Source organism: Mandrillus leucophaeus, unplaced genomic scaffold (genome assembly GCF_000951045.1).
Source record: "Mandrillus leucophaeus isolate KB7577 unplaced genomic scaffold, Mleu.le_1.0 Scaffold73, whole genome shotgun sequence".
Classification (NCBI taxonomy): domain Eukaryota; kingdom Metazoa; phylum Chordata; class Mammalia; order Primates; family Cercopithecidae; genus Mandrillus; species Mandrillus leucophaeus.
The window spans coordinates 5,211,456-5,233,528 of NW_012107919.1; the positions used below are offsets into that span (position 1 = coordinate 5,211,456).

Here is a 22,073-nt window from a genome sequence, read left to right on the forward strand (position 1 = left end):
AGAAAAAATCTAAAAATTTAGGGCTAAAACATCAAGTCTAATCAACATACAGAGAAAGGAAATCCTGATGGAAAAGAGAAAGGAAAAATTTGGTGGTGAAATTACTTCAATATTTTCCCTATGATTTTTATACAAATACATTCCTGGACAATTCTCAAACCCCAAATTAAATATCATAAAATCTGAGATTTAGATCTTCTGCTGCCTACAGTTTTATCTTAAAATCTTGTTTTATTTCACATAATTTTTCCACATGAAATTTGGGAGTAACAGTAATGTATGCATCATAAAACCACTTTGAGGTGATGATGTATGTTAAAGTACATTAAGCTTTTTAAAATTTTTTTTAAATTTTTTAATTTTAGAGATAGGCTCGCTCTCTGTTACCTAGACTGGAATGCAGCAGTGTGATCATAGCTCACTGCAGCCTTGAACTCCTGGGCTCAAGTGATCCTCTTACGTCAGCCTCCTGAGTAACTGGGACTTTAGGCATATACCACCATGCCCAGCTCATTTTAAAAAGTTTTTGTAGAGATAGAGTCTTGCTATGTTGCCCAGGCTGGTCTTGAACTCCTGGCCTCAAGTGATCTCCTCCCTTTGGCTTCCCAAAGTGCTGGAATTACAGAGGTGAGCCACTGTGCCCCGCCACATTAAGCTTTTTGGAAATTTGCATATGACTTCTTATTATCAGTATAAAAGTGCATTATTCCAGGTTCTGTATCGTGTAGGTACCAAAATGACATTAAATGTGTAGAATGTTATTAGAAGAAATGCCTATGAGAGAAAATGGAGAGAGCACTGGATAAGGCTGAGAAATCTGTCAGACTGAAATGCAGGCCTGACCCCAAATGAGGGAGGAAAGGAAGGTTGGGTAGAAACATCCTGGACCACTGTGAAGTCTAAAGGTTTGGCAAAACTGTTGGTGGATTTTTGAGCCAAACTTGGCCATCAGAGGAGTCCTGTGACTCTCAGGGATAGACCCGCTTTAATATCCTCAGGCATTGGTGCTAACCTGGGGATGGATTTCAGAGCACCATAGATGGGACCCATGGTCACTTATGCTCCTGTAGTTAGAGGTCTATGAGACACAGTGTCATAGCTGTCCCCATAGGTATAGTAGACATCATCCTTGTAGCTATCACCATAACCCCATTGCCAGAAGAGTTATGAAGACATTGAAGTTGTCTATTTTCAATTGTTCCTTCTCCCATGAGTGAATGGGGATGTTAGATTGTTGTATAGGCCTAAAAGCAGCACATAAAGGACCTCTGGCTGAAAATAGGTTAGATCTACCTCCAAAATGTTTCCCATCTCAGAAGGGTTCTAGGAAACTATTAAAAATGTGGTAGTATTTGGGCCAGGTGTGGTGGCTCACGCCTGTAGTCCCAGCACTTTGGGAGGCTAAGGCGGGCAGATCACTTGAGACCAGGGGTTTGAGACCAGCCTGGCCAACATGGTGAAACCCATCTTTACTAAAAATACAAAAAATTAGCTGGGCATGGTTGTGCATGCCTGTAATCCCAGCTACTTGGGAGGCTGAGGCAGGAGAATCGCTTGAACCCGGGAGACAGAGGTTGCAGTGAGCCGAGTCCATGCCACTGTACTCCAGCCTGGGTGACAGAGTGAGACTCTGGGTCAAAAAAAAAGAGAAAAATCCACAAAAATTTGGTAGTATTTGAAGTGCTGGCAATAAGAGGTGCTACGTACTTCAGATTTCCTGGTTAGTTACGCCAGCTCAACTTCCAAATAAAGACATAGTTCACTTTGCTCTCAGGCTCCCATGTCTTTTCCAATCTTCATTCAACAAATCAGGGTTATGTTTCCTTCTTACCCCTTAAAACATTGTATTATTGACCCTGAAACCAAGAAGAGATTTTAAGCAGTTTAAAATACTAATTTTATTTCCCTGCCTCCTTTCTGGTTCAGCTTAAATATGTTGTTAATTAGAAAGTTTCTTGATCTTAAATTGAAGTGCTGACCTGGCTTTGAGACCATTCCATGTGTTACATGCCTAGATGACGTTCCTAGTATAGAGGCCGCCACTCTTTGTGCTGATTTCAAGTGACAGTTCTGTGCAAAGTGCTCTGGAGTTCTCCTTAATAACATGGGTGGATTCAAGCCCACACAGAATTCAGGCTGACAGCTGAACTCATCACTAGAAAAACCAGGAGCTCCTCAAAGAGTCATTAATAATAGCCAATGTACAGTGTTCACAATGTATGGCTCAGAAATGCACAGCTTTAACATGTCTGCTTTTGAAGCCTGATTATAAACAGAATAACACTTTGCTCTGACTATAAATCATCTTGAGAATTGAATTGAATTCAAAGGTTGCATGCATGCACCATACAAACATGATCAAACTGCCCTACATGTTATGCAAAAACCTGTCTGTATGTTTATAGACATGTGCACATTTGTATTCTTTTAGAAGTTTGGGTTTGTTTTCTCACCAGAATATTCAATATTTTTTTGCTACCTTCTGCTTATTTGTCACTCTCCCAAATTCTGTACAAGTATCACTTCCGTGCTGCATTTCCACGGAGAATGAAGAGTCGAATGTGTAGGCTTTCTGCTGCACAATGAGATGGTGCATTTTTTCAGCATATGCATACGTAAGCCTTCTTTTGTGAATGGGACTGATAGGGTCAGATAATGTTTAAAGGGAAAGGCTTTATGTCTCTCAGGCCTCTATGTTTCCACATGGATGCCCCCACACACACATAGATTGAATTATGAACAGACCCATTAATGCTGGGATCACAAAAGGTCAAGTTTTGTCTTCTTTTACCCCTATTCACATTGCCTTTGTAGAGGGAGAAAAAAGGATTTCAGAAAAAAAAGATTCATGATGAAGCATTTTAAAGAACATTTTTTCCCTTTTAGCAATATCTGTGATTTGGAGAAAAAATTATATTATGTAAAATAATTCAGGAGTATTATATTACCTACCTGATTTTAGTGTATGAGTTATTTCATGTGTAGAGTTGTCTTTTAGGATGACATGTTATCATAATAACTGAGAACAAAACGTAACACTTTGGGGATAAAAGACCTTATGAATATGTAAAGTAACATAAAGTTTGAGTAAAACTGAATGGAAACATTATCAAAATGTCAGTGGCAGGATTCTTGATGTATTTTCTCCTGTGTTTAAGATATGTTAATCTTTTCCAGATACCTTGAGAGTTTTAAGTTATTTTTTAAAATCAGGTGATAATTGGTGTAATTTTGTTTCACATATGTTAACAGATTATCCTGGATCCAATAAAAATAGTAGAGAAGGTTTTTGAAGCAACCAAAAATCTATCCCAGATGAAACTTTTAAGACTTTAGCCAATAGCCCTTTAGAGTGCAAATGACATCATCAATTGTATGGTTGGTTGATTTTTGATGTCACATGAAATCCCCTATCAGTGAAAGGCTATAGATTGTGACAGTAAAACCAGTCATGTATAAAAATGCCCTCAAATCAAAGTCTGAGTTTCCTCCCTTTGGTTTTTTTTTATTTTTTTATTTTTTTATTTTTTATTTTTATTTTTTTTTTTTTGGTGACTTGCTATAGCACAAGGTGCAGTACATGAAATTATAGAGAACATTACAATTGAGTAGTGAAAAACAATGCATGATACTTAGTAGACTTTAAAGACTGCATAACATTATATCTTCCCAAATCACATGATGCTGGAGATGGGTGCAGAGAGGACCAGTATTTTTCGGAAATGGAGTCCTTCTATTTAGGGCTTTTGGATTTTAGGTTTCTATTTCTATTTAGGTTCTTGGATTTTAATTTCATCAGATAACCATAAATGCAAGCCACCTTGTCCAGTATTGGTCTTTAGCTTCAAGGATGTTATACACTATTATCCATCGCTTTTTTAGGATAATACTGCTAGAGAGTAGTATGATCTAATGGTGAAGATGAGGCTGAAAGCATAGACTAATATTGGATCATCTATCATTTTCATATTTTAAATGTCACAACTTTCTTGTAGGATTAGCAGTACTATGGAAAGCATGGAAATTCATTCCAAAAAGTAGTAAAAGAAGGATAATGAGAGAAACCTGTCACTGGATTTTATAGCCTATAAATAATATTCTTTTCTTTTTCACATCTTCTTTCTCTTTCTTCCCTTCTCATTTTCCCCAATCACCTTCTCCTTTTAATTTCTTCCCTCCTTTTCTTTTCTTCTTTTCATTAATTTTGTTTTCTTTATCTCATTTTCTTTTTCTGTTTCCTTTAGGATTCCTCCTGACCTCCCTGTATTGTCTCTGCCTTCCATTCCCATGATATCCAAAGTTTTATCCAAATTCCACTGGTATGAGGGGCTTCCTTATGAATAGATAATAGAAATTTCTATAGACTCTCATTTGAATTTACAGTTAAGGGCTGACTCTTAGTAACCTACTATATAAGTTATATAAGACTGTAGAGATTTAGCAGAATGCAATGTGTTTATCAGCTTTTGGTAGATTGTGCTGCATAAGTCAAGGGGCCCAATAGCTGAGTGACTTAAAACAAGTATTCATTTTTTGCTCACCTTACATGTTGGCTACAGGTTGTTTGTGGCTCTCACCAGTATGTCTTTCTCAGTCTGGGATACGGCTTGAAGGAGCAGTTCCTATTGGGACATTACTGTTTCCATGGGGTGGGGTGGGCAGGGGGAAGAGAGTGATGGTAGAATTGCACAATGGTTCTTAAAACTTCTGCTAAGAAGTGGCATATATTACTTCTGTTCATATTTCACTGGCCAAAGCAAATCACATAGGAATTCTGATGTCACATGTATGTCACATAAAATACTAATAGAATTATTAGTAAAGAATGAACAATAAACAGCTGACTTTGATTGAGTGCCAGATGGTAATATCCAGGTACTAAGTGCTGGAAGGTCTGCCAGAGGAAGTGGGGTTTCTGATGAGTGGACTTGGATATAAAAGAAGAATGAGTTATAAAACTATGGCCTAGGCATCCAGGGACATACACTTTAATTTCAGTGCCAGTATTAATTATCTGAGTATCCTCGGCAAATTAACTTTTCTGGGATGGAATTTCCTCATTTGTGAGATCAGAGTGTTGGGTTAAACATTATCTAACTTATGATACTTCAGAAATGGAAGGGATGTGTGTATATGTGTGCAAGGGGACAGTGAGAAGAGACATTTGGTTAGAGGAGAGGGGTCTGATGGGAATATGAGCCATAAAACCAAGTGGGGATCAGATTAGAAAAGGTCTTAGAATCTTGAGTACCAAGCTCAAGAATCTGAGGGAGCAACTAGGGGGTTTAATACACTTTTCAAGGCGGATTAATTTGGTGGAGGTGGCCTAATGGCATGGAGGGGAAGAGATGGAAACAGGGACACCACTTAGTAGGTATTTTGTTAATCCAAACTGGGGAGGGGAATGAGGGGATTGAGGGCTAGAACCAAAGTATTACTTAAAAGAAATGAAAGAATGGATAGGACATTTACATATTTAGAAGAGGGATCTGCAAAATATAGTCCTGGAGACAAATCTAGCCTGCAGCTTTTTTTTTTTTTTGTATATAAAGTTTTATTTTAACACAGCCATGCCCATTCATTTACATATTGTCTGTGTCTGCTTTCCAAATACAACTGTAGAGTTATATAATTTTGACGGATACCTTATGGCCTACAAAACCAAAACTATTTACTATGTGACCCTTTTAAAAACAAGTTTGCCAACCCTTTATTTAGAAGAAAGGATTATTTAAATTGAGTAGACAATTTATTACATTGGGACAAATAAGAGAGATATGGGAAACAAAAGTAAAATAGGAATCATTTTAAGTTAACTTGTTTCTATGCATGTAATGCTTGCAAAGGTCTTGGTAAAAGTCAAATGTAATTGAAATGTATATGTAATAGATATACATATAAACTTGAACTAAATAGGTACAGTAGATAATACATATTTAAGTCATGTGAGTAATAGTGCACACTGGCTGTCACTAACTTCCCTGAATGCTCTGTAGAAGGGATAGAAACAATGGGTTTAATGTCAGAATTAGAATATAGGCTGGGGCAAATACCATATTTTTAGCTGACAGAGAAGTGGATGAGATGTAAGTACAGGGAAGATACTTTTAGAAGGATTTTCCATTTTATCTGTGAACATTGAAATGAGCTGTAGGATCTATACAGCAAATAGTTTGGAATTTCTGTCTTCCTCCTGTGAAATAGTGATAGAGATAGAAAAGATAGACCAAAAAAATAAAAAATTAAAGCTTGATATGCAGAAAACACCTAGATTTTAAACAGGAAACACTATAAAAATATACCAGTACATTGGCCACTTACTATAGGTTAGACAGTGTGCTCTCCATTTTTTCATCTCATTTAATTATCAATATGTAAAGCCAGTGTTATTCTTCACTTACACAGAACGATTTTATTACCTGTGCAAAGTCTCCCAGTCAGTAAGCGATGAAGCCAGGATTTTAACCCACGTTTTCAATGTCAATGCTCTATTCAAACTTATTCATAATTCGAAATGGGTCTAATTTGGTTACTTTGAAGAATTACAGAAGAAGTAGATTTCTGTTCTTCATCTCTTTTGGTCACTACCATAATATCAACCAGTGTTTATGAAAGAATCCAGCCTACTAGAGAATATAAGTTACATGAAACAGTGAAGAGTCAAAGAATGGTAATGATTCTTAATTTGTAAACTATATGGGTTAAAATGTTAACTACTGCTATTAATAATCCACAAGTAAGGCTCATATGTCTGTCTAAAATATACAGAGTAGAAGTCTAGAAATTTAAAAATCAAGGTTACAGAATCCTTAGCCTTTGGTGTTTCTGGAAAAACTATATGTTTTATTTTGACATTAATATATATTTAAAATATTTTCCAGAACAGAGCATTGTCTTTGAAGTTATATACATTTTAGAAAATTGCATCTATGAAATGTGGGAAAAAGTATTGGAATATTTGGGAGGAAGATAATAGGTTAATTTTAAAGGTCAACAAAATGATAATGAATTTAATATATATATATTGAAAATGTAAATGTTACACATAATAAAATAAAATATTCTAAAAATGAAGATACATGTAGTGAAATGAAATATTTGGTTGTAGGTTACATATATTGGATTATTTAAAGTCCTAGGAGGGTTTTATTTTGTTAAGCAGTTTAAAAGTCCTTTGCAAACTTGTCAAATGTATATGTTTCTTTTCATATCCAGAGATATTTTTCATGCAACAATTGTAAAGGGCTACCTATGCCATAGTGCTGAAGTGAAAATATTAGGCATTTTTTTCATAAATAAAAGGAGATGTAGGAATGTGTATCTCTTTCATTGTTTTTACTTCAGGATAGATCTGTACTCAAATTCTTGTATTGAAGTCATTTTCCCCCCATCAAGCTAGGTACTCAAAAATCTAATAGGTGTGACATCAACAATTACTTCTCGCTAACAACTCTTGTAATTTAACCCCTTCAGGTGAGCAGGCTGATTGATGAATTGCAGACAGCTATCAAAAGCAACAGAGGTCATCTCTCTAAACTTGGCCCCCAATTACAGGCTGAGCAGGAGCAATTCTCCTCTTATGTCTACCAACACATTAAAAGCCTTCCAGCAAACACGCTTGTCCCAGGAGGCCTGCAGCTCAAGGTGGGTGTCATTCTGTGCCTCTCATTGGATTCAGCCAGAGCGGAAGCCTTCTGCTCCATTTGAAGACACTTATAACAATGTCACTTAGCTTGAATATTTTTTAATGTTGTCTTCCTCAAACTGGTAATATTACAAGTGGTAATATTATTCAGGAAATAGATTTTAACAGAAAATACCTAGAGGTCTTTGAAATGTGTATTTATAAGCTTTAATTAGTTTTCAATTCAGAAAAGTAATTGTAATGAAGGAATTTAATCATGTGAACATTTGCACGCTTTTCCAAGAAACAAAGTTTTCACAATGGTCATGGTATATTTCAGTTTCTAAAAATAACATTTGGAGAAATGGGCAAGCTTTAATAGTTGACAGACAGTGGCAATAGAAATTGAAGGTGAAAGGCCAGGTGACTGATTGATGTTCAAACTACATTTCCAAGGAAAAGGATCTGTATTGGATAAGTGTGACACATGTCTGAGTTCACTTGGTAAAATCAATACTTAAGAATATACTGGGAAAAAAGGTGAATTGGTTATTTGTCAGGACAAGATCGCTAAATGTCCTCGACTACTTTGCTATTGCATCTTTGTGAGAGATAAAGAACAACTCATATCTGGCTGAAGTGGTTTTGCTACTAAAAGCTTAGGGAATTTAAATACTTTTGATTTTCATAGCAGACATTCCATGTTAAGTTTGTCAAGTTAATGTTGTCCTATAATTTCATATTCTGCATTTCAAGAGATTGTAGTTAGTAAAATTTGAATTACTCAAAGTATGGCCTATTTCCATTTAAGAAATCATGGTTACTTCAACTCATCATTTCCTTTTGATTATTTTTGTGGGTAAGTGATAACATTAGAAGGAAATGATATTTTCATCAACTTTCATCTCTGCAATTCCTCTTTCTTAGTATTGTTTTATTCTGCAAGTAACATTAGAAACATTATATTTCTATCTATAACATTTCTTTTAATGACATTCCCGTGTGCATTTTGAGTGAGAACATTAGAATGTGAAAACGGACTTTTTGGGAAATGTAATTTCATGTTAAACATGATAATTTATTTCTCATAGTCTGCTAGTCAGCTAAGAGTTTAGGAAGTGATGTTCAAGACATCAAGGTCAAGGGTTTCTATAGTGCAGTAGCATTGTTCTTTTCCAGGTTTTTGACTTGATTATAAATCCATTCTGCAATTTTGCAAAGTACTTGCTATTGATTAAGAGAGAAAAAACCAGGTGAGGGAGAGTGGTTGTTTTCTAGAAGGATGCATTGCTAAGAAAAAAATAAAAAGGGAGGGGGAAGTGTAGTTGCTTTAATGGCATTCATCCTACTCATTTGTATCAGCAACGATTGATATGAACTACAGTGTGACCTGGGGAAAAAAAAGTGGTTTTTTTTCCCTGAAGTTCACTGCTTATTTCTGAAGAATTTCTATCACTTATACATATTAGCACATGGGCTGGGTAGCAAATACTTAACTTTAGGATCAGAATTGTCTCTCTCCTACATACTCCCTTCTTTGCATTTTACTTTTGTTTTTAATTATTTTTTTAAGTTCTGGGGTACAGATGCAGGATGTGCAGGTTTGGTACATAGGTAAACATGTGCCATAGTGATTTGCTGCACCTATCATCCCATCACTTAGGTATTAAGTCCAGCATGCATTAGCTGTTTTCCCTAATGCTCTACCCCCCACCCAACCTCCCCTGATGGGCCCCAGTGTGTGTTGTTCCTCTCCTTATGTCCATGTGTTCTCATTATTCAGCTCTCACTTATAAGTGAGAATATGCAGTGTTTGGTTTTCTGTTCCTCAGTTAGTTTCCTGAGGATAATGACTTCCAGCTTCATCCATATGCCTGCAAAGGACATGATCTCATTCCTTTTCATGGCTGCATAGTAATCCATGTTGTGTATGTACCACATTTTCCTTATCCAGTCTATCATTGGTGCACATGTGGGTTGATTCCATGTCTTTGCTATTATAAATAGTGTTGCAATGAACATACACATGCATGTATCTTTATAACAGAATGATTTATATTCCTTTAGGTATATACCCAGTAATGAGATGCTGGATCAAAAGGTATTTCCAGTTCTAAATCTTTGAGGAATCACCACACTGTCTTCCACAATGGTTGAACTAATTTACATTCCCACCAACAGTGTAAAAGTATTCCTATTTCTTTGCAACCTTGCCAGCATCTGTTTTTTCTTGACTTTTTAATAATCACCATTCTGACTGGCATGAGATGGCATCTCATTGTGGTTTTGATTTGCATTTCTCTGACAATCAGTGATCAGTGATGTTGAGCTTTTTTTCATATGTTTGTTGGCCACATGTACGTCTTTTTGTAGAGAAGTGTCTGTTCATATCCTTTGTCCACTTTTTAATGGGGTTGTTTTTTCTTGCAAATTTGCTTAAGTTTCATGTAAATTGTGGATATTAGACCTTTGTCAGATGGATAGATTGCAAAAATTTTCTCCTATTCTGTAGGTTGTCTGTTTGTGCTGATGATAGTTTCTTTTGCTGTGCAGAAGCTCCTTAGATTAATTAGATCCCATTTGTCAATTTTTGCTTTTGTTGCAATTGCTTTTGGTGATTTCATCAAAAAATCTTTGCCCATGCCTGTATCCTGCTTGGTATTGCCTAGATTTTCTTCTAAGGTTTTTATAGTTTTGGGTTTTTTGTATTTTTTTTTTTTTTTTTTTTTTTTTTTTGAGATGGAGTCTCACTCTGTTACCCAGGCTGGAGTGCAGTGGTGCGATCTCGGCTCACTGTGTTTGCCAGGATGGTCTTGATCTCCTGACCTCGTGATCCACCCGTCTTGGCCTCCCAAAGTGCTGGGATTACAGGCTTGAGCCACCGCGCCCAAGTTTTGGGTTTTATAGTTAAGTCTTTAATCCATCTGAGTTAATTTTTGTATAAGGTGTAAGGAAGGGATCCAGTTTCAATTTCCTCATTTGGTTAGCCAGTTCTTGCAGCACCATTTATTGAATAGGGAATCTTTTCCCCATTGCTTGTTTTTGTCAAGTTTGTCAAAGATCAGATAGTTGTAGGTGTGTGGCCTTATTTCTGGGTTCTGTATTCTGTTCCATTTGTCTACATGTCTGTTCTTATGTACCATGCTGTTCTTATGTACCATGCTGTTCTTATGTACCATGCTGTTTTGGTTACTGTAGCCTTGTAGTATAGTTTGAAGTTGGGTAGCGTGATGCCTCCAGCTTTCTTCTTTTTTAGTTAGGATTGTCCTGGGTGTACAAGCTCTTTTTTGGTTCCATATGAATTTTAAAATAGTTTTTTCTAATTCTGTGAAGAACGTCAGTGGTAATTTAATGAGAATAGAATTGAATGTATAAATTACTTTGGGGAGTATGCCTGGTTCAACATATGCAAATCAATAAACATAATTCACCATAGAAACAGAACTAGACAAAAACCACATGATTATCTCAAGAGACACAGAAAATGCCTTTGATAAAATTCAACATCTCTTTATGTTAAAAACTCTCAATAAACTAGGTATTGAAGGAACATACCTCAAAATAATAGGAGCCATTTATGACACACCCACAGCCAATATCATACTCAATGGGCGAAAGCTGGAAGCATTCACCTTGAAAACTGGTACAAGACAAGGATGCCTTCTCTCACTACTCTTATTCACTCCCTTTTAATGTGCTTTAAAATAGTTTCCATACCAGCATACAAAAGAGGAAATTTACATATGCAAAGAAGCCATGTTGTTGTGTTTTTTTAGATTCACTATGCTGTCTAGTAAAGTAGCCACTAGTCACTTATGGCTACTTAAGTTTTAATTTTAATTAAAATTTAATTTAGTTAAAATTTTAAAAAATATATTTTTCTAGTGGTTTCCCAGGACTTCCCTTATTTTAGCACTAAAAAGCCTGCATCCAGCAAACCAAGATGGTTAGTCAACCTAGTCTTTTCTCCAGAATTCTTTCTCCCACATCCCAGGCATTCTCTTTTTATGATTTTTTTTTCCCTATAAAGTACTGAGTTCCATTTGCTTCTGCTTCCTCTCCCCTCAGGTTTCTCCTTTGCAATGTCTAGCTTCTCTCAGAAAATAAGTTCCTCTTCCACATCTCAAGAAACCTGGATATCAGCCCCATCCTCAGGCTTAGAAAAATGATTTTCAATCCTGGCTACATGTTAGATTCTTCTGGAGTTGTTGTGTTTGTTTGTTTGTTTTTAAGATACCATGTTCCCATCCACAGATATTTTGACTTAATTGGTTTCCTGCGCTAAGACTAACTTCTACCAGCTTGCAGGCACTGATTAAGTTTTCAGGAATTTTGTAAGCCAGTTGTTTTATATAGCCATTATTTAAAAATCATATAAATTTACAGTGAAATAGGTCATACACTTCACTTCCTAATTTTAAAATTACATTTTACTATTACCTATTCTCTTGAAGTTATTTAGACCTATTGTGTTTGTTTAATGTATATACACTATATAATGGTGTGTGCTACCGTACGTTTCTTCCTGAGTTTATTTTCAGTGATGGCTTCTTGTATCTGAAAATTGACTGTGGTCAGAATAGTTATAAAATAGAAATTGGCAAATACTATAAATGAGGGCTTGATTTCATGTTTTATTGATTGTCTAGACTAGGGAGTTGAAATACCACATACTATGGGCCAAATCTGCCTGTTTTTCTTTTTGGTAAATAAAGTTTTAATGAAATATAGTGACACCTATATGTTTGTGTATTGTCTATGGCTACTTTGATATTATAGCAGAGTGGAGACCATATGACTTGAAAAATCTAAAGTATTTACTATTGGGTCCTTTAAAGAAAAGTTTGTGGATCTGTGGTCTAGATTTAAGTATGTGACAGAAAATATTCGCAATGCAGATTAAATTCAAAAGTGCAAAATTTCTGTGTGTTGCATTGTGAATAGCACAAAAATTGAAATATTCTTCCAGTATATGAAAACTATTATCTGATTCAGCAAAGAACTTGCCCTTGTCATTGATTAACAAGAGCAGTCCTACATATGTCTTCTTTGTTTCATTTTTGTCTTATCAACGTGGATGAAAATATTAATCAACATTCAGGTCAGAACCACACTCATTTCTCAGTTGCAACCATAGAATGGATGTGGATACAAGACTTGGCAAAAATCAGTGAAACCACTTTTGAGAATGAATTGGCTATGTGGAATTTACAATAAAGAGTATTAGATATTTTATTATTATCTGCAAATTATGTGCTATGTCGTCCTTGTATCAGCAGAATTTATAATAATCACCCCCTTCCTTAAGCAGGCTGCTAAACATTTACCAGCACATCTTCAGGTGTGGTGCAAGCACTAGCATTTTTTCAGAAGCTCTCGAATGATTTTATTGTATAGGCAGGACTGACAATCATAGCAAGATTACTAAAGCAGCTTTTTAAGCCTAACCAATAGCACCACACAAAGAAATTCTCATTCCAGTTGCCAATTAGCTAAAACTTTTCTCTATACTTTTGTATCAGTAAAATAGGAAAGGCTAGCAGTAAAATCATTTTACTGTGAGAGTGACAAATATCTTAGAATTTGTGATGGTGGTGCTGGGAGTGCTGTATATCCTCTCAGGTGGGGAGAACTTGCTAATTCCAACTGAAGACACATGAAACAAAGGCCGCAGTGTACCATCTTGCATTAGTTCCAGAATCAACTCATATCATTTACCTAGCTAACCTCTAAATTCCCATGGGTGTATATGGAATGGCCTACCTTCCTTTGGACACCATCTCTAATTCAGTTAACTCTGATTCACTGTGGGCAAGGGCCACATCTTTTCTGATTATGAACAACTTTATCCCACCTTGTGGCATGTACTATCATAGAGTGTTAAATGACTTATCAATAAACAAATACATTTTCCATTTATAATTGAACTTACTATAACTCACATAGCTCTAGTAAAGCATTTCTCCTGTTTTCTGTTCATTTTAATCTTAGAAAGTATTTGACAAAAAATGAAAGGGGATGATTATCTTTCTAATCTTCTTCATTTTGTGATTTTCATCACTCTGTTACATATATATGTAAGCTCATAGCTCAACTTCAAGAATCAAAATACCATAGCCAACATCATCTTCTAGAGCAGTGGTCTCAACCAGGGGCTGGAGGCAGGGTGCAATTCAAAATCCTCTGGGCTGCTTTTTCATATTGTATATGGTGTTCTTAATCTCTTCACTGAGCTTTTCATCCTTATCATGACTTACGCTGATCAGTGAGCAATAGCAGCTTTTGGTTCGGTCTCAACATTAGAAAATCACCTCTTAAAAGGACACTATTTTTGTGTTCCATATTGCCTCACTCCCATTTTTGCAATCATGTGACATAATACAGTGACAAGATTAAATGGGCATATAAGATATAAAACTGAGAACAGCCTATGTGTGGATGCTCATTTCTGCCATGGGAAATTTCCTTGTTTTAAAAAAATTGAAACATGACACCATTTGAGGAATTTTAGGAAAGAGTTGTATCACCTGTAATTGCATTGCTCCTAATGATCATTGTCACCTTTCACGTCATTTTCATGTGCACTCGTATGTCCTATATAGTCACAACCACAGTTTATTTGTATTTGGACTCCAGTACATTCTCCTGCCATCAAGTTATAGCACCTTTTAGGTTGAAATTTCTTACTGTTTTTACCATCAGTGGTTACACTCAATGTGCACCATCATCTACAAAGTCCTTCAGGCAACAAGTTAGTAATTTCTTACTATTCTAAACTTTCTCTTACCCCTTATTCCCTGTCACTGCCACTATCCCCAGTCTCTTTGAGAACATCTGCTAGAGCCATGCCTCAGTGACTTCTGCCTTCCTAGTCCTGTTCTTTCCATGCAGCTCCTCCTCCTCTTCATTCCCACAGAAATGTCAGCAATGTTAGCATTTCCCTGGGAGGGCAGGAAAGAAAGGATTGATAGGAAAGGGTATTAGCAAATCTGTAGGGGGATGGTGAGTGGAAAAGCTAGTAGGAAGGTGGGTGATTGTGACAGAGAATTGATGAGCAAGAAGAATGTGTGATGTGTGAGTAGGTGGGGGAAAGCATGGGGGAATGAGAGGAAGATGAGTACAGGCACATCCTTTCACTGGAATTAGTGCATTTCACACACAATTGGTCAGTGATGCTCTGAGAGTTGTTTTCTATTTGCTGCCAGGAGAGGCAGATCCAGTTTCTGTGGAACCTAGAGCTTGTCAAGTTTGGGAGCCAGCTTGGGGTGGGGAGCTCTCTTTGAAATTAGGTCTGAAAGTGAATATTTATTTAGAATGAGAAAGTAAATCGTAACAAATCGATGGAGTGTTGGCAATTCAGGCTTTCTTCTGTGTCTTTTTTAGGCAGCTAATCAGAAATACTTACACAGAAGTATTTTATGATTGGTATCTAGCTTCCCCTTCCACCTGTGACAACTTCCAGAACTCTTAGGACCTAGAATGTCTCTAGTCTTCATTACCTTCACTTAAATCCACTCTGACCATGAGCAAGAGAAATATGGTGGGATTTAGTAACCTGGATAATAACAAGATTCATAGCACTCTGATTTGGAGATATTTTTAGGCTATTTTTATATTGTTTATTTTATATTGTTTGTTTTATATCTTCTATTGTAAGTAAATTTAAGCTTTGTTAAAGGGATAATTCAGAGATTTCTTTTTAAAGGATGTCTTCATGCAGCATCTAGTTCATCATCCAGGTTGTATGCATCTAACAATTTTTATTCTGCCAATGACAGAAAGAAAGAAAGAAGATTTTAAATAAATAGTCCAGTAAATCCACATATTATCAAATACTCATTGTCCAAAAGACATTGTACTAGGAACTGTGGGAAGATGCAGAGAAACATAGAACACCTTTTTGGCCCAAGGCCATGATTATTTTCATACAATTAGAAACAATATGACAACACTATGAACAGATTAGCAAAACCAATCTGTTCATCTTCTTACCTTTTTACTACAATTCCATTATTTTATATTTTATCCTCTTCATATTTTGAAAATGGGCTAATTTGGTTGGAAACAGGAAATATGTGACTTTCCTATGCATTGAACACTTAAATTTATTCTTTGAGTGGCACAAAAGCACCATGACAGAAGTTGAGATTTGCCTTCTATTTTGTGGTCATTTTTTAAAAAGTTTAAAGTTTCCAATATTTATTTGTATTAATAGAAAGCTTATTTTAATATTTAGGAATCTATGGAACAATTAAATGATAACTGAGGTCAGCTGCACATGAAAATGTGGCAAGATTTTTTTTGGTTGGTGTTTTCACTGTTCTGTGTGCATATTACATTATTTCCATTGTACATTTCTTGATCCTTGTCTTTCTTATTTAACCACTTTTCCCAAACATGTATTTATAACCCCTAGGATGCTCTGTTATGTCACCTAAGTTATTTGAATAAACAATGGGAAACAAATTTAGGATATGGCCTAGGTACAAATAGTAAAACATGCCAACATTTGAAAAGGAATTGTGGTGAGAGTAGCAAAATTGTAATATTCAAGGTTATTGTGATTTCGAGAACATTCACTAAAGGTTGGGCAAAAATGTAATGAAGATGATCAATTTTCGTACGTAGGTTTTACGATAGTAGGCAATATTAGACCACCCATTTTAAAGGTAAAGAAACTGAGATCCTATGAAGACTTTACACATCTCATGTGATAGCTAATTAGTGGCAGGTGCTGAAATCTCTTGACTCTTCTTTGCAGCCCTGTTTTCCATCTTGCCACCACCTTTTCTTCCTCCTGTCCTCATTGTCCCCCTCCTTCTCCTCCTTCTTGTGGATTTTGGGGGGAAAATGCCAGTGTATTCATACTAGCCTATTTTCTGACAGGCATCTGCAGTCAGGTGTAAATCTCTGTAGGAAGATACAATCTTCCTTTTCAAGATCTGCTGAAGAGAAAAACTGCGTCTGTATCAAAATCAGGGAAGAGCAATTGGTCTGGGCATTAGCTCCCATGCAGTGCCTGTTGTAATGAGACAGGCTTTCCCTGTGCAGGCCTGACATCCTAGAAGGTGCCCGGAGAATTGCCAGGTGGGCAGTCAGCGGGGAAAGTCCACAGGCCAGAGCTGTATTACTGTCCCAGCAGTTATTCGGACTAAATGTAACCACTGAACCTTACTGTTGCAGGCACACACCCTCTCTCAGGGAGACTGTCCTTCTCCATAGCAGTTAATTTGTTTTTACCTCTCAATTAGCTTTTTCACAGAGTGTTTGATATGCTCAAGTTGCTGAGATTCCTTTCCTACATATGTTCCCGTCCCCTGGATTACCCACTGACATCTATGTTAGTCTGACTCACCATGAATGTTATCGAGCATAAATTCTTTATTTGAGCAGAATTTCTAGTAAGTGAAAATGGAGTGATGTATTTACACCTACTTAAGATTCTACCTAGTTTTGATAGTGTTTTATGATTAAAAAAAAAAGGATTACTTCTTAAAGTATGAATGTTTTATTATAGATAGTAAAATTTTGTACAGCTATTAGTTTCTCAGGATATCCGTTCACTTTAGGGGAAAATTATGTTTACAGGCATATTCGATATAAAAAAATGAAACTGAATGGCAGTAAAAACATATACTCTTTCCAAGGGTAAGAATATGATCTCTAAGGCTGATAATTTGGGGAAAGTTTGATGATTTGCTTTATATTTAATCCTACAATATTCATTTCTCCTAGTAAAATAAAATTTGAGGGGCACATGACTATGTTTTTCTCATCAAAAAAACACTGACTTTCTATAAAAATAAACATATTGGTGCCAGGAAACTCCAAAAACCTTTATTTACCAAGCTCTTTTTACAAAAGACATCATAGCTACTGACAGGACCCACATGCCTGATATTTTAATCCCAATTAAATATAATTTTAGGCACTAAGTTAATTTAGACAATGTGAAATCCTTGTTGTAATTCTTCTTGAGATATTCTCATTTATAAAGGGCTTATAGAAATTACTTGGCTTAGGACATGACATGTAAGCAATTTTCCTTTGCCACTGTCTTCTGGAAAGTGTTGAACATTTTCATATATTGAACTTAAAATTGCAACTGGATACAAATTGATTTGTGTGTGTGTGTGTGTGCAGAAACATACGCCTTATTTTGGAAATGTTGTCAGTAGTCACAGAAAACTGGGGTAAGAGTGTTTTTAAAAATACTATAAGGAAACAGTGGAAAGTGACTTTAGATACTCACAAGGAAGGAATGTGGGCCCACTCCCAGGGTCACTGTGAAGCTGATGAGGGCCATTTTACAGGGGTCTCCTTTGGCCCTTCCTCCGCTCCAGCCCTCCATTAGGGCTGGCAGATAACCCAGGCTGTTAATACCGCCCTTTGTTCAAAACTTGCTCTTAGGAAAAAGACATGCCATACTTTGTTTTGAGCTAAGATAGTAGTTTAGAATTTTTTTTTTTCTTTTCTGAAATCGAAGTTCTTTCTTGGAATCTACTACGTAAAATAGATAAAAGTAGGATCTACCCTGTTTGAAACCAGGATAGTGGCTGCTTCCACACAGTCACTCATCAGATCTGATTCCCCATATGAAACCACTGTCACCCAACCCCCTAATCCCAGCCCTACCCCAGACCTCTGAGGGGTCCCAGGAAGCTGTGATTGAAAATCACAGCCTTAGAGGATCAATAACCAATGAGGCTGAATATGATTTCCCCTCATGCAGCTGTGGCACTTTAATTATGACAAAGGAGTGAATCTCTAACTGAAATTTCAAGTATCGGCAAGTTGGTGGGAGAGATATTTTGAGGTTAGAGTATTTGGGCTCACTCCTAAAATCCTACCCCATAGGCAGCCACCTACTTTACATACTTCAAAATGGTGAGCTCTGCTGTAGCTTACAATGGAATTTTAAAATATCTCTTTCCAAAAAGTTGTTTTCTTCAGTATACCTTTTCTGGGCTTAAAAAAAAATTTGATTGTTGGCACAGTTACCATTTAGATTGATGAAGTTTAAGAATTATATAATTTGGCCAGGTGCTGTGGCTCATGCCTGTAATCCCAGCACTTTGGGAGGCAGAGGCGGGTGGATCACCTGAGGTCGGGAGTGCAAGACCAGCCTGACCAACATGGAAAACCTCCGTCTCTTCTAAAAATACAAAATTAGCCAGGGTGGTGGTGCATGCCTGTAATCCCAGCTATGCTGGAGGCTGAGGCAGGGGAATCGCTTGAACCTGGGAGGCGGAGGTTGTGGTGAGCTGAGATCGTGCCATTGCACTCCAGCCTGGGCAGGAAGAGCAAAACTCCGTCTCAAAAAAAAAAAAGAATTATATAATTTGTTTTCACTTAAGTGCATTTTCATTTCCTGGGACAAAATTTAGTGGCTCTTTACTTGTTAAATAATATTTAAAGATATCTGTATTAGGCATTAAAACACATTTTCTTATATAGTATATAGCATAAATATATGAATCTTTAATTAAATTTTTGTTGCCAGAATTCCATAATTTTAATATTTTGTTTGTGATTATCACTTTGAATATTAAAATTAGACAAGTTTACTGTTTGATTTATACTATATAATATATTTGAAAAAATATCAAAAATATGGATATTCTAAAAACCATCTTGCAAGTCTATAAAAATGGAAAAAGTAGTTCCTGTATTTTATTTAGTGTACATATAATGTTAATTGAGTTAGAAGTGATTTTCTGTATTTGAAAGTGACTTTGAATTCTGGTTGGATAAATATTTTTTTCATGGCTAATTAGCTGCTTACATAAAAATATTTCACTTTAATTTTTGTGTTCTTTGATTTAGGTAATAACTCAATTGTGTAATATTTTTCTATGCCTTTAAAATTTTTCATTTTAATTTTCATATATTAGAGCTTCTAATATTAGATATAAGAGTAAATTTTATTATCTATAGTTAAAAATGTCATTGGACTTGCATTCTAAAGATTTCCCTGCCCCTTATGAGTAGATGTACCTTGGTGAAGTCACTCAACCTTTCTGAGAGTCACCTGTAAAATCCAGTTGCTTTGAGTATTGAGTTCATATAGGTGACAGTGTGTCTTGCGCTCTGACCTACTGTGTGTGTGTGGAGTGGATGCTGTGCCACACTGCCCAGATTCCCTCTCAGGACTGAGATACCCATCTCCCCCACTGCCACAGCTATATCCTTCTTAGATAATTGCCCTCAGTGTAAAGGAGCTGCTTCTCCCAAGATTAGGCTCCCACCCTCGGGGCAGCCTGCATCCAACATTTGGTTGGTACACAGATGCAAAGGCATGTCTCCCTTTTCTTGATTCTGAACTACCTTAAGTGCCTTCCCGGTTCTAGAGCTCCCACCAGAGGCATTTGTTGCAACTGTGTCACAGTTCAACTTGCTTTGCCCATCTGCCCATTGTTTCACTCATTCCCTCACCAACGTTGGTCCTGAGAGAGTTCACAGTAAACTTCCTCCAGGCAAATCTTGGTCTCAGAGTCAGTTTCAGGGGTCCCCAGTCCAAGACAACATGTAAGTTAACCTTATATGTTCATTATGTGTTTAATTATGTTCACCTGATATATGCCAGATAGTTTTGTATGGCTATTTTATATTCCTTTCCTTCACCAGACCTCTAGTAATAAATCCTGTTACAGTATGGCCAACCAACTTTGGCAACACACTGCGGTGTCATTTTTCTATTATTGCCTCTTGACAGCATTGCATCCTGAGGCATTTTGAAGCTTAGGTGTTTGGCCTTCTGCTCACGCACAGAAGAGCTTCCTGGGTGGTCTGCCCGGTGGTTATGGAGAGTTTGGGAACCTGCTGTTCTCCCACAGCTAGTTCTTAACCAGACTTATAGCATTAAAGGCCAGATAATAGTACTGAACCAGGCCTTGCACAAGTCCTTAAATAGATGTCATAAGTGATTACAGGAAAGCTCATCAAAGAACCACATTGGCTCATAACTGCCCATTCAGGTCAGCTTTCCCTATATAGTTTAAGTTTCCCTATATAGTTCAAGTCAATGCCTCTACAATCTTCACAGTCAATAAAATGTTTTTAATACTTTGTTGACATTTTTATGCCTTCACAAATACTCCCTGTGAACAGTTATATTTACATAGATTTATTTACATCCATAAATGCAAACATAATGTTTCTGAAATATTAACCTACCTACAAATTTTATTTCCCAGTCCTGCTAATAAACAAAGAAGCAAATAGCATAACTCTGACAGAACGACAGAAACTGCCCGTTTCTCAGCATGTCAATTGTTAATACTCTGATTTGAGCCACTGTCATCCTGGCTTCGGATTGCTTTGCCTCCTACAGTCTACTCCAAGGCAGCAGCCATAATGATCCTTTTTAAAATGTGTTAATAAGTCAGATCCTTTTACTACATTATTCCAAACTCGACAATGATTCCCCATTTCATTCTCTACCACTTACCTCTCTGATTTCTTATGTACTTTCTTTCTGCACCACTCCGCTCCAGTCACACCAGCTTCCTTACAATTCCTGGAACATACTGGGCGTGCTCCTGTCTTGCTTCATTGCTCTGTCAGCTCCCTCTGCATGCAGTACTCTTCTCCTAGTTGTCTGTTGGGCTAACTCTTTTACCTCTAAATCTTTGCTCAAATGTTTTCTCTCTTTGAGGCTTATCCAGATCACCCGATTCATATAATGACCAGCATATCCATCACACTGCTTGATCCCAGGCCTGTATACCCTGCCCTGCTGTATTTTTTTCTCCTTTACATAGCACCACCTTCTAACCCACACAGGGTGCATTTACCATGATGCTAATGAAACTTAAGCTTAGGGCCCCTTCCCTGCATAATTCCTGTAAAATTTGCAAACGTGATATATTTTAACTACAATTGGTTAAACCTATTGTCTCTTTCCACTTCAATTTCTTCTCTTTCATATCCTCTCTTGTACCACATGATTTTGAAATGACTGCACACATTTTTGAGGTATGGCTAAGGAGAAATTGAATTAGGGATACATTGAGTTGGGTGTAGTGTAATCTAGTTAGTGTTTTGCAGTCACTTCTTTATATAGCTCAGTTAATACTAGCCATTTTGGTATGGAAAGAGCTTCCAGGAAGACAGCTACTGCCTGTTGACCTTATAGTGTACTGTTTTCTGATTGGTGCACTAGAGTGCTTGGCACCAATGTATGTGGGTGGGTGGTGGAAGAGAAACATGGTGTGAAATTAACAGGGCCAATTAATTGGTAGAATATTTTTCCACATTTTACAGCTCATATTTTAAAGAAATATGATTGAGGTTTTCCAAAATATGGCATCAAGCCTAAAACTTTTAATGAAATGACCAATAAAGTTGTGATGCCAAAATAAACTTCTAATCAAGAATAATTTTTTTTTATTAACCATGCTAGAGATAAGGCTGGATTATCTTTCTGTTCTCTCTTTAGAAAATGTTA

At 36.6% G+C, this 22,073-nt stretch overlaps 1 protein-coding gene across 1 annotated transcript in view; it reads left to right on the plus strand.

The window, feature by feature from the left end:
* Window positions 1–22,073, plus strand: part of LOC105528742 — a 180,858-nt gene that overhangs the window by 106,232 nt on the left and 52,553 nt on the right. Inside the window, exon 4 of the mRNA XM_011965615.1 lies at window positions 7,474–7,644. Within this exon, the coding sequence (XP_011821005.1) occupies window positions 7,474–7,644 (171 nt within the window). The remainder of the gene's footprint in view (window positions 1–7,473; window positions 7,645–22,073) is intronic.